Below are 17,728 nucleotides of genomic sequence, written 5' to 3'. Positions count from 1 at the left end.
CCGTCACCTTGGTAACCAGGTGACCCGCTTTAGCGGAGCGGGGCATCCTCTGATGAGAGAGGGAGCCCAGGGCAGCGGAGGAGGGGTAAATAACAGCGGGGGCGTTGTCGTTCTGGTCCAGGATAAAAACATGGACAGTGGCGTTGCTGCTGAGACACGGAGAGCCCTGGTCCTTTGCCTGAACCTGGATCTGAAACACCTTCAGCTTCTCATAGTCAAACGAATGCATGCTGTAGATGCTGCCGTTATCTGCGTTCATGTAAACATAAGATGAGACAGAAACGTCCTGCACTTTAGAGTCCAGAATGGAGTAAGAGATCTTTGCGTTTTCACCGGAATCCAGATCAGATGCTGAAACTGAGAACAAAATAGAACCTGTCACTCCGTTCTCTTTTATATAAACATTATAGGATGGCTGAGTAAATACAGGAGGACTATCATTCACATCAGTAATGATGACTGAAACAGTTTTCTTACTGGACAGAGGAGGAGAGCCTGAATCGGTTGCTGTTATTTCTACATTATACTGAAACACATTCTCTCGATCTAAAACACCATTAGTAACCAGTGCATAATTTTGAGAAAACGATGGTTTTAATGAAAAAATACATTTTTTAGGGAGCTCCAATGTTACTTTCCCATTATCGCCAGAATCCATGTCTCTGGAAGTGATTAAAGCTACTACTGTGCCATTTGGTGAGTCTTCACGCACTGGCTTTGGATGAGAGGTGATTATTATTTCTGGCGCATTATCATTCACATCCAAAACTTCAACATGAACGGTACAATGCCCCTCCATTCTCGGAGTGCCTTTATCTTTTGCGCTTATATCTAATTCATAATTAGCAGTTGTTTCAAAATCCAACTTTTCTTTAAGAAAAATTGTTCCTGATATAGGATCAACAGTAAAAAGAGCCAAAACAACCTCTGATGTGTGCGCTCCAAATGAGTATTCAATTTCTCCGTTTACACCATCATCCATATCCGACGCTTTGGTCTGTACTATATTTGATCCTTCTGCAGCATTTTCGGCTACAGATACTTTATACGAGTTTTTTTCAAAAACAGGGACATTGTCGTTTATATCAAGAACTTTAATAATTATCTGAACAGTCCCTGATCTGCCTGGGTTACCTCCATCCAGAGCTGTCAAAAGAAGCTTGTGGACAGTCTTTTTCTCTCTGTCTAATAGTTTTGCTAAAATTAATTCAGGGACTTTTCTTCCTCCTGCGACGTCTTTAACTCTTACACTGAAACATTCGTCTTTACTAAGAGTATATGACTTCAGAGAATTACTGCCAACATCTGGGTCTCTGGCACTTTCAAGTGGAAATCGAACTCCAATAGCTGTAGATTCTGCAATCTCTAATGCAATATCTTTCGATGGGAAAGTTGGCGCATTATCATTAATATCTAAAATTTCTACTTCAACACGAAAAAGCTGTAACGGCTCTTCAATAACGACCTGCAGAGGTAACACACAGCTGGCGCTTTGTCCACATAAAGCCTCTCTGTCTATCCTGTCATTCACAAGCAGCTCGCCCTTCCCCGCATCCACACTGAAATATTGCTTCCCAGCTACAGCAGCGACGTTCAGTTTACGGTCATATATCTCAGAAAGCGCCAAACCCAGATCTTTTGCAAGATTTCCTACCACAGAGCCCTGTTTCAGCTCCTCTTGGATGCTGTAACGAGTCTGTCCGTCTATTATATTCCACAGGATGAAGAAATGATGCCACCAGAGCGCGAGACATCTCCAGTCTCGGTATCCTTTTGTCTTTGTCATTCTTTGTCCGCTATAACAAATCAAATCCAATCGATACAAAACAAAAACGTATATCCATCTTTTCAGGTGTTATTCTCCACAGATTGTTTTCACAAATGATGAGCCGTAAACGCAAGCCGAGATTTAACATCTTCATTTTGCAAAATGAAGCTCATTGCTTTCTCCCTTCTCTGAATCAGTGTATTGTGTGGGTTAGAGCACCGAGGCTGAAAGGGGGCAGGGACTAGATTGCCTTGTACAATTCTGCATCCTATTGGTCCAGAGGGTTTAAATCTACTGTCCAATGAGGAGGGATCTGATCCACACTCTTAAAGCAGCAGCAGAAACAGATTGTTCATCTTTTAATGCAGCTTTGTTTTTTCAAACGGTGGAAGTTTTTAATCATATCGGTGAGGGAAAATAAAGCACATTACAAAATGAAACAAAAAAACAAACCAATCAACCAACCAAACTACTACTACTACTACTAATAATAATAATAATACATATATAAAAAAGGAAGAAAGAACGACCTTACACTGACTATAGCGTGTATTTAAAAAAAATGTCGCTGCCCATCGTTGTGGTGCTGATTAAACAATGATTATAAAACGTTTAGCCCTAATGAACAATTTTTAAAACAATAATTTACCTCAAGCAAATGATATGAAAAATGTCGTAATGTTTAAGTAGAATTTATATATTAATACGTAAATAACTAAACAGATTAACAGAAACTGTAGGTTTCTACATACACAAAAAAGAAACCAAACAAAAGGATAAAGTGAAAGATACAAACAGAAGTGGTCCAAACGTGGTTTTGTATTATTTAAAACAACAACAAATATTTCCTGCTCACCTGCTGGCTCTCAAATGTCCAGGTGCTGTCGGGTAAAGACGCATCCAGAACACTGATGACTTCTTTAAAGTCTGTGGTGCTGCTGGGTTTAATGAGAGTGAAATCACTGTACTCTGACATCGGAGACATGCAGGACCTGAAGGACTGACTCTGAGACATCATGTCTCCTCCCAGGACCTCCACGTACTTTATGGGTCCATCAGTGTTGAGCTGAATCTGCAGGTTCCTGTTGGGCTTCTTGTAATCATCACAGTCGCTCCGCCTCATGCAGCAGCTCCCGCTGCTTCTGCTGTTCCTGATGCATTTAACCGCTAAGATGAGAAAAGTCACCAGAGACAGCACGGACACCGAGGCCAGAGACAGGATCAGATACAGGGTGATTCTGCCGGTTTTCCTGTTGGGCTCGGACGTTTTGTGTCGCAGCTCTAAGATGGGCTCGTGGAGCCCGTCCTCCAGCAGGATGGACACCGTGATGGTGGCGGACTGAAGCGGTTCTCCGTCGTCCTTGATCTCTATCAGCAGCCTCTGAGAGGACTCGTCCTGCTCGGACACAGCGCGTTTAGTCCTCACCTCTCCTGTGTACTGATTGACAGTGAACAGAGAGGTGTCTGTGGCCTCCGCCAGTCTGTAGGAGATCCAGGCGTTATGGCCCGAGTCAGCGTCCACGGCCGTCACCTTGGTAACCAGGTGACCCGCTTTAGCGGAGCGGGGCATCCTCTGATGAGAGAGGGAGCCCAGGGCAGCGGAGGAGGGGTAAATAACAGCGGGGGCGTTGTCGTTCTGGTCTAGGATAAAAACATGGACAGTGGCGTTGCTGCTGAGACACGGAGAGCCCTGGTCCTTTGCCTGAACCTGGATCTGAAACACTTTCAGCTTCTCATAGTCAAACGAGTGCATGCTGTAGATGCTGCCGTTATCTGCGTTCATGTAAACATAAGATGAGACAGAAACGTCCTGCACTTTAGAGTCCAGAATGGAGTAAGAGATCTTTGCGTTTCCTCCAACGTCTGGATCAGTTGCTGACACTGAGCATATAATTATCCCTGGAGGATGATTCTCTTTAACATAAACAACATAAGAAAGTTGGGAGAAAACTGGAGGATTATCATTTACATCCAACAGTTCTACAACTATTTTTTTTTTCACTGCTTAATGGAGGTTTTCCCGAATCAGTAGCACGTATTTTCACACTATAATGACTGTTTTTCTCACGATCCAGCGGCCCATTTGTCACTAATGAATAATGTTTCGATATGGACGGGTTTAATCTAAAAGGGGATTTTGGAGACATCGTCAATGTAACTTTACCATTATCACCTGAATCGGGATCTTTTGCGCTTATTATCGCAATAACTGTTCCTATAGCAGAATCCTCAGGAATAGGCGTTGTTAAAGAAGTAACAATTATTTCAGGAATATTGTCGTTGATGTCAACTATTTTAATTTCCACACTACAGTGTCCATCCATCTCAGGATTTCCTTTGTCTTTAGCAGTTACATCAAATCTATGTAAGGAGGTGGTCTCATGGTCTAAATTGTTTTTGACAACAATGATTCCAGTTGATCGGTTAATATCAAAAAAGGTTAAAATCAGATCTGTAGTTTGTTCTGCAAACAAATATTCTATTTCTCCATTTAGCCCTTCGTCAGCATCTGTGGCTTTAACCTGCACAATTTCAGTTCCAATTGTTGCACATTCACTGAGATTCGCCTCATATAGTTGTTTTTCAAATTGCGGCGCATTGTCGTTATTATCAAGAACTATCACTGTAATCTCAGACGTCCCTGAACGCACCGGGTCTCCTCCATCCACGGCAGTGAGGATGAGATTGTGTACAGGCAGCTTTTCTCGATCGAGAGCTCTTTCCAGAACCAGTTCAGGAATCTTTCTTCCGTCTTTGTGATTTTTAACCGTCAGTTTGAAGTGCTCATTTTTGCTGATGAGATACGTGCGCACAGAATTAGTGCCCACATCAGGGTCCTGCGCGCTCTCTAAGGGAAATCGCGCGCCTGGGTTTACCAGCTCTGCAATTTTCACAATTTTCTCCTTAGCAATAAAATTCGGAGAATGATCGTTTGTGTCCTGGATTTCAATTTCCACTCGGTGCAGCTGAAGGGGGTTATCTATTACTAGCTCCAAAGGCAACAAACACGACGGGCTTTGTCCACACAGCTCCTCTCTGTCTATTCTGTCAGTCACCACCAGATCTCCTTTTCCCAAGTCAAGTTTAAAATACTGCTTACCAGCTTCGGAGGTTATCCGCAGTTTACGCCGATACAGTTCAGATACAACCAGACCCAAATCTTTGGCTAGATTTCCTACCACGGATTCCTGCTTCAACTCCTCCGGGATGCTGTAGCGGGTCTGCCCCTTTATTGTACTCCAAAGGAGAAAGAAATAATGCCACCACAGAAACACCTGCCATGTCGGCAATTTGATCCACCTTATTCCACGTCCAGAAACCTCCATATCGTTTCCCAGCCTCTTAACTGAAGTGCACACGTTTTATAATCCAATGACAAGGCACTAAATATAAAAGAAAAAGTCATGCTTTGTGACTGCATGCGCATCCCTCTCCTCCTGTGCGGCACATTGGTACCAATGCAGACTGAAGCGGCTCCCTGAGACAGACTAGATCTCTTTGTACAGCTCAGGATGTCATTGGTGCACGAGGCGGAGCGATTCCCACTAATCATGGCACAACAAAACAGAGACTATGACTCTGGATTAAATTAGTCTACAAAATGAATTTATATATAAATATATATATTTTTTATTTCATATGAAATAAATTAAATATAATTATATATGAAATATATATACAGAGAGAGAGAGAGAGAGAGAGAGAGAGAGAGAGAGAGAGAGAGAGAGAGAGAGAGAGAGAGAGAGAGAGAGAAAGAGAAAGAGATAGAAAGAGGATCCTTTAATTTCATTTTTGTGTGGTAGATGCATGATTTCAGTACTATCAAAGTAAAAAAAGTAAATGCACTTTGCATTAATAATCATGCAACAATTTGTGGTGATCAATCTATCCTCTCTCCTGTGTGTACCTGCATGTATGTGCATGCATGTGTGGAAAACAAGCTCTTCGTTGCCTTCCTGTGGTCAGAGAAAGCCAGTGCAACTTACACGTATGTCATTACGTCTCCTACGCACGGCTCAAACTAAGAACTGTGACAGCGGCCAACGTGAAATGCCCGTATGGAGGTCTGTGGAGCATGTAAGAAGGGGAGGGGGAGTACACATGGTGCAGCCCTGCCTTCATCTCTCCATCTTTCCCACTGATACACACATAATTACGCAGAGACCTGCAGCTTAAGTTGCTCTCTAACACACATACAGAGAGAAATTGCATTATTCATAGATTTATTTCTTATGAAAAAAAAACAGTGTTAGATACCAAATAAAATTTCTCATAATAATTTTTTATGAATTATATTATGGTAGAATTATATTTCTACCATGACAGCGTTGTTGTATACAGTCCAAAATCCCCAAATTATTGTAATGAATACAAAAGTAACACATGATAGGATATTGAAAATGAAATCAAAATTGATCAGAATAAATATACAGTATTTCTAATAGTCAAAATTTGTAGACAAAACTGAGCAGCAGAGGGAGATGTGGTGAGCGGTGTGTGTGAGAGAGATACATAGAGAGGAAGGACAAGAGGAGGGGGAAGCAGCCCGGAGCTGATTTCAGCACTACACCGTGTGGACAGCGCCACACAGGCGGTGAAGAGATGCTGCTGCAGAGGAGAAGAAGAATCTCTGATGCTCTCTCTGTTTGAAGTCAGGGGGAAATAAGCAGCCCCAACCTTATAGGTGTTTGTGTTTTTATTCATGCAAAAAGGTACACATCTTAAACTTCTACAGATGTAAATTTATACAGACTTGACCAAAGATGAGCTCAAAAAGCATAGTTACACATAAAGCTTTGATAAAAATGAAATGAAAATGTTGGACACTGACTTCAGTGTGACCTAATGATAACATTAGTGTTGTTTTTAAAGGTTTTAATTATTATGATTAGTAATTTGCTGCTGCTTTAAATAATTTAAATCATTTATTTCCAAGCCTGGTGTTTGTAGTTTAAAAAACCCCCCACTAACATAGTAAAGGTATGATGTAGGCAGATTCATTCTTATAGTTTAACCTTAAAACCCACAGTCTCAGGTTTGTGAAGCCTTCAGATCAGACTGGAGTCTGTCTCAACACACATGGTGAAGTGAGGCTTATACCTGCAGAAATCTTACAAATTATATACAAATTTATCTGTCATATCTTACTTGTTTATCAATGAACATAACAAAGCTTTGTCCCAATTTGTAAAATTAGTGACAAAAACAGACTCATTTGCATTCCATGTTTATCAGTAAATGTGTAACACTGACTTAAGTATGTAGCTTTTTAGGTATGTCTATAATAGTTGACATGTGCTGTTTAAGAATAATACAGCATCTTGCAATAAATGCTACCTAAATGTTGTTCGGATATATTTTATACAATTTTAGAGGTGAACTTAAAAATGTCCTGATATAAATAAAAGTTTTTATTCAAGGCTGCAGTTTGTGATGCTGAATTATTTTACAAAAGACTGTTTTATTATTATTTTGACTCATTCCTATCAGCGAGCAAACCCTTGAATAAAGACAGCACCTATTTGTACAATAAAACACAGCTGAAAAAGTCTCAAAACATAATATTAATAAAGTTAAACAGATGTTTATTACTATGCAAAAATCTTGAGTCATTGTCATTTTTTTTTGTTTTGTTCTCATGCAGTCAACATTTCTTATAATTTTTTTTCAATTAGGTTTGATCAGTATTTTGGCAGAATTTTTAAAGATCTTTCACAATGTTTTCTTCTTTTTCTTTTTTTCTTTTTCAAACTTTGTCCGTTTACCCCACATTTTCAGTCTTTTAACTAACTATTTTCAGAGGATGTTTTGGACACTGACTTCTGATTTAGGAAACATTCAGTCATAAAAGGGCTCATATTCCTAAATTTTGACCCAGTGTTCTGTTGAAAAAACAAACAAACAGACAACTTAAAACAGAACCAATTTAATTTGAACTTTATGTGCTTTGTCATCAGCAGCCTGTCACAAAGACAACATGTGTTTGTTCCCTGTTTTTTTAGTTAAATCTACAGAATAGTAACAAATACTTAGTTTGACAATAAAATAGTATTTTAGTACTTTAACTTTATACTGTAGATGAGCAACCAAAAAATCTCTAAGGTTCTGTATCAGATCATTGCTGAATTTTTATTTTATGCTTCAGAAAGACATTTCAGATACTTTTAATCTACTGTAAAAAGTGCTTTTATAAGTCTGAGTGTTCTTCTTTGTCTACAATATGCTGTCATGGGCAGATGCAAGAACTGAACAAAGAAGGAGCAAAACAGGAGACAAAGTCTAAAGAAAAATGTTAAAAAGTTTTCAAAGAGCCTACAGAAACATTCATCAATAGCCATTTTATAAGAAAGACTACAAAAGCTGTTTGGCATCTTGAAAAAAATGTATTAAGAAATTTAGAGTGATTTAAAACAGTTTCACAGTACTGTAACTTTTAATAGACTCTACAAAACTGAACAACATAAGCCAAGACTTTATACAGTATTTGTTCATTTGTGTATATAAGAGAGTGGGACATTATATTAACACTTCAACTATTGCATTTTACTGTGACCCATTACATTTAGTAGACAACGAAAAACAGGCTTCAAAAAAGAAGCTGAAATAAATTTTCTTGGTCTGTACTTTTACTTTGACTACATCTGACCAAGTTTTTCTGTGAGATGGTTAGTATTTTATATTCTTTGTATGCATTTTATACCCTCAGCGAATAAAATATCTCCCTTTCTGTTTTACTGAACCTCTGTACAATACAGGTCAGTCTGATCTCTTCCACTTAAGTTTCTTCACCAGATGGGCTTGACTGCTAATACTTTTCTAAAGCTATGTAATCCTGTTAGTTACAAGAGCTGTTTAACCAGAGTTCAGTTCAAGTGTGTAAAAAATGCAATAAATAAATAAATGAATGGGCATTTGTAAAGAAACTGACTTATCTACAAAATAAATAGCAAATTATGTCCATAATGAGGGGAATTAAGTGTACAGTAACACCCCAATAAACACCAACAATTATTCATGTTTTGAGCATCAGGCTGCACTGTGATGATTCAGATAAAATAAAAGCCCATCAGTGACTGACTGAAACATTCATATGTGGTTGTATAGATTTTGTTAAGTGTGAACAGATATGAAGCATGTGAAAATCTGACTTTCTGCTTCATTTAATGATGGTGTTTGAACATGGCAATAGAACAGTTTGTTTGTGATTTCTGATGTATGATGATCTGAAAGATGTCAGTGCATCAGTGATGTTTTTCTGTTTGTAGAATCATGAACATTTGCACAGTTGTACACATAATACTTTAAATTATATTCATAAAAAGTTCTTACCTTATTTGGTGAGTCAGGATTCAACACACATCAGAAAGGAAACAGGAACAACACGATGCAACAAGAGGGTCACATGAAAGACAAATACAAAAGAGAAAAGAAAGTAAGTTAGACTGGTGGTTGTTATACAGAGTCTGTGGGGAAAAACATACTTACCAGGAGGATCACAACAAATAAGGTTAGGGACATGTGTGGTGATTTAGAGAATATGTAAGTTCAGCTTTTATTCAAACGATTTTGTATCTAAAATAGGGAAAATGTGTGCTGTTTGATGTGTTTATTTCAGCTTAAAGACAAGTAAGAACAGAAATAAACAAATATGAAAAGAATAATAAAAATGGTATTAGTCATATTGCATCTTGTTTTGTATTTTCCCCAAATTATATGCAGCAATTTTATTAAATGAAAAACAGAAACAAAAAATGCGAACTAAAGTTAAAGACACTTAAACATCAATAAGTGTTCAACTATAAAATTTAAATGAAGTTGTTTTTTTGTGAGGGAAAGATAAAAAGAAAAAAAAAACTTAGAAGAAATTATAATTGAGTTTTACTGTCAAATTATGTAAATATAGAAAAAAACAGGAAGTTGATGCAAAATGGTAAAAATAAATTAAACTGTCTGCACAATAAGACTAAAAAAATGTTACAAATTATGTGGAGTCTTTACCAAAATGTGTATATAATATTTTTGTTAAATGTTTTACCAGAAATCAATAAATTTGTAATTGCATGTTAGAAGATGTTATTCTATAGAAGTGGATGCATTTAACATCTTTTACTTCAAAGAACCACAAACATGCATCAATTTTGTTCAGTCAAATCCTTGTAAATTTCAGTATTCATAATCAAGGAGAATTAACACTGATTACACAACCAGTCTATGAATCACAACCAAAATACTGCACTGCTGCAGAAAACCACTACACTAATACCAACAGCAGAGGGCCTCAAGGCGATGGCCTGAGTCAAATCTATTCAGTATTAATGAGATTCTTTGGACTGTGGCCTCATGTTTGCCACAGATGATGTGCACATGAGAGTCTTTGTGAAGGGAAGCATAAGATTGTTGGACAAAACTAAATACAAGCCATTTTTAAGAATCTACTGTAATATAGACAAAAATGTGCATTCTATAATCCATACTCTTTAGGTACTCAGTCTATTTAATTATTTTACAATCACAGCATTGTTCATATGTAAAGCAGATCACCCAGGAGAGCAATAAAATAAACAAAGAAATAAACATTTGAGCTGTTTTCTAAAACAGGAGAAAATAAAATAAACATACCAGCATAGACTAAAACATAAAATACCACTAACAGCAATAACATATCTCTTCCCCCACCTTCTCCATCATCAGACACCCTAGTTCTGAGGACACTGCAGCAAATGTGCTCAAATTAGGGGTGTTCAGCTCAACAAACACATGTAGTTATCACACATCAGAGGCTGCCCACCCCTATGGATCTATAAAAATGGTACAGTCTAGTCTGTGAGTCAGCTTGTTGCTATGGCACCTCATCCCACCTCCCCTGCCTGAATCCCACCCTGTTTCCTGCAAGCTGCTGGGGTGGTAAAAAAAAATAAAAACTCAGAGCAACAAAAACAACATGGAGGACAAAGACAACAGCAGACAAAAATATAAAAGATGATGGTCTGACACACACACACACATACAATCAGTCAAACACATTTGCTGGGTACTAAATATTTTCCTCGTAACTGTATAGACAGTAAAACAATTCTGATTAAGATATTTATTTTATCCAAAAAACAAAGTAGACCACAAGGGGATAAAATAAATCTACAGGGCAAATGTCTTTTATAGACAGGACAAAATGCCCTACATTGTCATTCTTCCTCTCCCTTTTCCTCTCTGTCTTTCTTCCTCTGCAGCAGAGTAATGCAGCTGGAGAGGGGGAGGGGAGAGATGCAGAAAATGAGATCAGGAGGAAAAAGGAGGACTGATGGAAACCAAAGCTGATGGGTGAGCAGCAGCCATTCAGTTTTTGTAAGAAAACACCTAGTTTACAACAAAAATGTTTGTCTAATTTCTTTGACTGGATGCAAAAATGATGAGCAAAGTCAACATTATCAAGCTTCAGCTTAATAGTGCTTTATTAAAAAGATCTACATTTAATTTTAATACAAAGCCTAGCCATTATTCCAGTTGAATTGAAAACTGAAGTAGTTCACACTTTCCACCTCTGTAACAACTATTTTCTAAATTATCTTATGACTATACCTTAAGCAAAATTATAAAACTTTTGAGGCAACAAAGGTACAATAACAAATACTTAAACGTAAATCACTTTAACCCAGTGCAGAACATTTAAAAAGGTCAGTATTAGTCTGAAACTTAGGCTCCAATATGTTTTACAAGCTCCTGGCCTTTTTTATAGATCCTTGTACAATGCAAACAAACAAACAGAAAAAGAAAACAACATCTCAAGCAGTAGCAATAACCACATAAAGAGCTCGCTCTGCAGATGTTATGATTAAAGCATTTAAAAAGAGATGTCTTCTTAATGTAAATGAAGTCAAATGAGTAGTTTTCCTAATTTTATAATATTATATGTGAAACATTTTGTAAACAGATATACCACATCCTAAAACACAGAAAACAAATTGCTGATGAGCCCCACTGGCAAAAACATGGACACACAGCAGTTCAACAGACAGCTCTGTCATTAAAACCAGACACTCAAGAGCAGTTTGGGTCTGTGAGAAACATGCATTTCTGTGTTTGATGATAGTCTTGGTCAGTAGTGAGTTTAGCAGTATAATAAATGGGGACTTTTGCAGAAACAAAAATGGCTGCTGAAGATGATCTCAAACTAACTTCTTTAACAAAAGATTGATAAAACAAGTCACTGAACTGGTACAGCAAAATGTCAAAAAAGGCTGTGTTTTCAAAGAATTTTCTGGAAAGTTTGACCCCCTGTGAGGTAACTATGGTCAGTGAAATTTATGGCATTAAATAAAAAACCACCACAAAGATAAACTGAAGAAAATGAGCCATAATTGTTTAAAGACAGGTAAAGAAAAAAAAAAAAAAACATTGACATGGCTTGAAAAATTCAACATTCTTCTGGTGAAAACAACACAACATGTTTACCTTGTAGTCTATCAGCTTTTTTTTATTTTTACATGCACATCCCATAATATATGGTACATCACCCAGAGCTACAACATGCAAATTAGTTAATATTCATGACCTATTCATGAATTGGAGAAAGCTGAACAGGTTAAGATGGTAAAAATAATATTCTTGGTTACTTTATCCCAGTATTTATTTGTTACAAATGTGTTAAACTACATATGTTTAAACTTAAAGTATAAATATTTTCATCAAATCTTAAAGTAAAACCAAAAACATTTCTCACTGCACAACAATACAGAACTATTAGGGCAGAATCAAACACATTAACTTCTGAAAATATATTTAAAAATAGTATTAACAAATAATATAAACAGTCATAAAAACTTGCAAGAAGAATGTTTTTTTCTATCAGCTTTTGTACAGAGAAGCTTATATTTTAGTTTAGTTGCACACACATCCAGATAAGTTGTTGTGTGCCTTCATTCTATTCATATTTCCTCTATCCTGACTACTGACCTCCCTTTTGTTAGTGGTTATATAACCAATGTCACTCTTGTTATTTTGTTGTTTTTTTGCATTCATTCATCATCCTTCATTATTTATCAAGACAAATCTCAATCTACCTGCATCCTTCACACTGCAGTTAGTATATTAAGTTTAAGATCACTGTTTTACATGTGAGACTCCTCTATTTTTTTATCCTGTTTGAGTAAACAAAGCAAGCTGCAGATCAAAATGGCTGCTAAGCATCTGTAACACAAATGCAGCACAGGCTTGGTGAAACTGTGCTGAATACCACGTGCCTTTTCCCCTCCCCCCTCTGCATCTCTTCTCATCATCACCATCACAGTCTCTGCTCCTTCTCAATCTCAATATAGTCAAAACAAGAATTATCTTACCATCTCAAACAAAATTTACACTTTTCCTGACCAAAAACAATTTTAAAAATTTTATCTTTGGTTTTTATAGCCAAAACTGAAGCTCCATCCTCACTCTGCTTTTGTCTATATGCAGCTTGGTACTACATGGTGTTAGGAAGGGAAATAGGTCACAAAAAAAAAAAAAAACTAGTGCAGTGAGTGGTTATGTGTCTGTCTGGAAGGATATTTAGTGCATCTTGAAAAGCGATGAGGTGTTGTATTTTTCACAAAAACTATAGATCATAAAAATTGCATTTTCTGATGTACTTTAGACTGTAAATGGATAATCAGTCCATTAACAGACAAGAGCATCTAAACACTAAGGAGGGATTTTCATCATCTTTATAATATTAGGCCAAATATGCCATATACAACTACCAGAAATGTTGTTTTAGAAATGTATGCAATGAATAATAGGAACTGGGATAACCTGAAATAGGGTGAAATAATTATGAACCAATTTAATTCAGTTCAGTTCAGTTATATCTGTATATAGATAGATATCTATATATCTGTCTATATATCTTTATCTATCTATCTATCTATCTATCTATCTATCTATCTATCTATCTATCTATCTATCTATCTATCTAGATAGATAGATAGATAGATAGATAGATAGATAGATAGATAGATAGATAGATAGATAGATAGATAGAGTCCAGCACCTTGAGACAGTACACTAAGAGAAAGGAGGGAGGCAGAGGACTAGTGAGCATCAGAGCCACTATACAGGATGAAACAAGCAAGATCCTGGAGTACATCAGGAAGAAAGCCCCCAGTGATGATCTGCTCAGTGAATGTTTCAAGAAGCAGAAACACAATGTGGAAAAAGAGAAAGACTAACTCTCATGAAAAGACATGCCCAGCATGTACCACCGGCATATTGAGGAAGTGGCTGATATCAACAAGTCTGACCAGTGGCTAGAAAAGGCTGGACTGAAGAACAACACAGTGGCACTAATCATGGCAGCACAAGAGCAGGCCCTCAGCATGAAAGCAATAGAAGCCCAGGTCTTTCATACCAGGCAGGACCCAACATAAGATAGATAAGATACAGAAGAAAGCAGTGGTGATAGAAGTAACAGTCCCAAGCAACTGTAACATCAGGAAGAAGGAGCATGAAAAGCTTAAAAAATACCAAGGGCTGAAAAAAGAAATAGAGAAGTTGTGGAGAGTCAAGGCCTCAGTGTTACCAGTGGTCATCGGAGCACTCAGTGCTGTGACCCCCAAACTGGAACAGATCCCAGGAACAATCTCAGAGATCTTTGTCCAGAAGAATGCAGTCCTAGGAACAGCTAATATATTGAGCAGAACCCTCAAGCTCCCAGGCCTCTGGTAGAGGACCCAAGCTTGATGTGAAAGTGGAATATATATATATATATATATATATATATATATATATATATGTATATATATATATATATACAAAATTGATTAATACAATTTAAGAAAACAGGAGGAATTAGAAAATATCTCAGGAACAATGCTGTCATGATTTTTGTTCTCTCTCTCTCTTTTTTTTACATTTTTGGATGCATTTGGATCCTAGATTAAAAAAAATTGCAACTATGCAAAAACTTAAATGTTACACTTGCTAGAGAAAAAATATATTAAATGTTAAGATGATCTTTCATTTACACATTGCAAAGTTTATTTATTAGAACCTAAATAGCCTGTACATTTCACTGAGTATCAAAGCTAATAAAGGTGGGATGTAGACAAAAGAAACTGAAGCTCTAACAGAAAACAAATAATAATTACAATTAATGAGGAACAAATATTTTCAGGGAAGCTGTTGATCTCACCTCTGTTTGCACATTCTCTGCCTCTGCTTTATGTCTTGGCACTGTCCTGGTAGCACTAGGGTCAACACTCAGAGTGTTTTGACTGAAGGGTCTAGGACATTTAACATCACTCATCCTGGAGTCAGTAGTTCCATAAATCTCATAGTTCAACCCCTGTTTCAACGTGCCAGTACCTCCTGCGTCTGCGTAAAGGGACGGGTAATAAGGGATGACAGGGAGGTTTCCACTGGATTTATTGAAAAACCGCTCCTGTCTCCATCTGTAGATTTTAACTGAGATAATAACCACTAAACAGGTGATGAAGAGGAAGGAAACTACAGCCAGAGCCAACACTAAATAAAAAGTCAGTGTGTCATTGTACTCCTTGTCATGTGGCGAGTCAGTGAACTCCGACAGCACTTCAGGGAAGCTGTCCGCCACCGCCACATTAACAATGACTGTAGCTGAACGAGACGGCTGCCCGTTGTCCTCCACTATAACAGTCAGTCTTTGTTTCACAGCATCTTTATCGGTCACCTGACGGATAGTTCTGATTTCTCCATTCTGTAAGCCCACTTCAAACAGCGCCCTGTCTGTGGCTTTCTGCAGTTTATAGGAGAGCCAGGCATTTTGTCCAGAGTCCACATCAACAGCCACCACTTTAGTCACCAGATAGCCAACATCTGCTGAACGAGGAACCATCTCAGCCACCACGGATCCACCGGTCTGGACTGGGTACAGAATCTGAGGGGGGTTATCATTCTGGTCCTGGATCAGGATTTTCACAGTCACATTGTTGCTGAGTGGAGGAGATCCTCCATCCTGCACTTTGACACGGATATGAAACTCTTTAGTTTGCTCATAGTCGAAAGAGCGCACTGCAAGAACCTCTCCGCTCTCTGCATTAACTGAAAAATAAACCGAGGCTGACATGCCATTCAGTTGGCTGTCCTCGAGGAAATATGAAACACGCGCATTGTTCCCGAAGTCCTTGTCGCTGGCTTTTACTGACAAAAGGGACATGCCAGGTGAATTATTCTCAGGCAGGAAAGAGGTGAAAGAATTTTGTGGGAATTCTGGGGCATTGTCATTCACGTCTGATATTTTTAAACAAATAGTTTTATTTGCAGAAAAGGGCGGAGAACCTCCATCAACTGCTGTTATGGTTATGTTATACTCAGAAACAGTTTCACGGTCCAGAACATCATCTGACACCAAACTATAAAAATTAGTCGAGGATGATTTGACTTTGAAAGGTAAATCTTGGTTTATAAAGCACTGAACATGGCCATTTTTACCTGAGTCCATGTCTTTGATGTTGATCATTGCTATTACAGTATTTAAAGCAGAATCTTCAGGAATTGGATTGGAGAGGGAAATTACACTTATTACAGGGACATTATCATTCAAGTCAGTCACCTCAATTTGCACCTTGGTTGTATCTGACAGCCCTCCTTTATCTGTAGCTTCAATATCTATTTCATAATGTTTAGTTTTTTCATAATCTAAAATACCAGTTACAGTTATTTCTCCAGTATGGGCATCAATATTAAAAATGGATGACGCACTATTAGTATGCTGCGAGAATGAATATGTCAAATCTTGGTTTGCACCTTTGTCATTATCTGTAGCACTAACAGTTAAAACGGCAGTGCCTTGAGATGCATTTTCAGGAACTGTCACTCTGTAAGCAGACTGACTGAAAACTGGCGCATTGTCGTTTGCATCTAACACAAGAACATTTATTTTAACAGATCCTGATTTTTGAGGATTTCCGCCGTCAAACGCAGTCAGAGTTAATTTATGCTCCTCTTGAGTTTCTCTGTCAAGGGACGAGTGAAGAACCATCTCGACGTATTTTGTCCCATCAGTTCGAGATATAACATTTAATTTAAAATGATCTGAAGGATTCAGTTTGTATGATTGAATAGAATTTTGTGCTACATCAGGGTCTCTGGCGCTCTCCAGCGAATATCTAGCTCCCTGCGTGGCAGATTCACTAACCTGGAAATTGTACTCTTTCTTAGAGAAAAACGGAGCATTATCATTAATATCTGTGACCTCTACATCAATCCTGTGCAGCTCCATCGGATTTTCTAAAATGATTTGGAAATGGAGAGAGCAGGGAGACACTTGGTTGCACAGTTCCTCTCTGTCTATCCTTTTAGCCACCACCAAAGTCCCTTTGTCTGCATTCAGCCCAATGTACTCACTGCCGTCTTCGGTAAAAATCCGTGCCCGCCCAGACTTTAATCGCTTAACGTCCAAGCCGAGATCCTGAATGATATTCCCAACGACCGAGCCAGTCGCCATCTCTTCAGGTACTGAATAACGGACCTGACCGACGGCCATTAGTGCGACACAGACGCAGAAAAGCAGCGGCCACCACGAAAACATATTCCTTTCATTTAAACAACAAAAAAATACCATCATGGCGCAAAAATCTAAAATATCCGAGAAAATAAAGAAAATGCGCGGAAATTCGACGAAATATCAGATAATGAACTCAAGGCTGCGTGCTGGTTAGCTCTCTTTGTCGGGCTAGCAGCAATTGGACAAAAAGAAAAGGGAGGATTCCATATCGAAAAAAAGGTCCATCTGTCCCCACAATAACAAACAGCGGCACTGAGAGACGTAAAAAGAAACTACAGAGAGGGTCTGAATACAGATTAAGATTTGTACTAAAAAAAGAAGACAGAAGAAAAGGAAAGATGAATGTTTAACATGTATCTATCTAGGTATATATATATATATATATATATATATATATATATATATATATATATATATATATATATATATATATATATATATATATA

At 37.8% G+C, this 17,728-nt stretch overlaps 2 protein-coding genes and 1 pseudogene across 40 annotated transcripts in view; all 3 read right to left on the bottom strand.

Annotated features, from left to right (window-relative positions):
• Positions 1 to 17,728, bottom strand: part of LOC108243066 (protocadherin gamma-A11) — a 234,173-nt gene that overhangs the window by 36,761 nt on the left and 179,684 nt on the right. Inside the window, exon 1 of one of the 39 annotated variants that reach the window (XM_017428271.3) lies at positions 14,931 to 17,513. The exons of 37 other annotated variants lie outside the window; for them this stretch is intronic. In XM_017428271.3, the coding sequence (XP_017283760.1) occupies positions 14,931 to 17,342 (2,412 nt within the window). In that variant the 5' untranslated portion in view covers positions 17,343 to 17,513. Of the gene's footprint in view, positions 1 to 14,930; positions 17,514 to 17,728 lie in introns of those variants that run through there. One more of the 39 variants, XM_017428274.3, reaches the window with a different exon arrangement.
• Positions 139 to 5,268, bottom strand: LOC112450948 (annotated as a pseudogene).
• The window catches only part of LOC108243027 (protocadherin gamma-A11-like), a 3,478-nt gene continuing 3,182 nt past the window's right edge, over positions 17,433 to 17,728 (bottom strand). Inside the window, exon 2 of the mRNA XM_017428201.3 lies at positions 17,433 to 17,450. Within this exon, the coding sequence (XP_017283690.1) occupies positions 17,433 to 17,450 (18 nt within the window). The remainder of the gene's footprint in view (positions 17,451 to 17,728) is intronic.

This window comes from Kryptolebias marmoratus, linkage group LG9, assembly GCF_001649575.2.
Source record: "Kryptolebias marmoratus isolate JLee-2015 linkage group LG9, ASM164957v2, whole genome shotgun sequence".
In the NCBI taxonomy this organism is placed as follows: Eukaryota; Metazoa; Chordata; class Actinopteri; order Cyprinodontiformes; family Rivulidae; genus Kryptolebias; species Kryptolebias marmoratus.
This window is presented reverse-complemented; position numbering and strand designations above follow the sequence as displayed.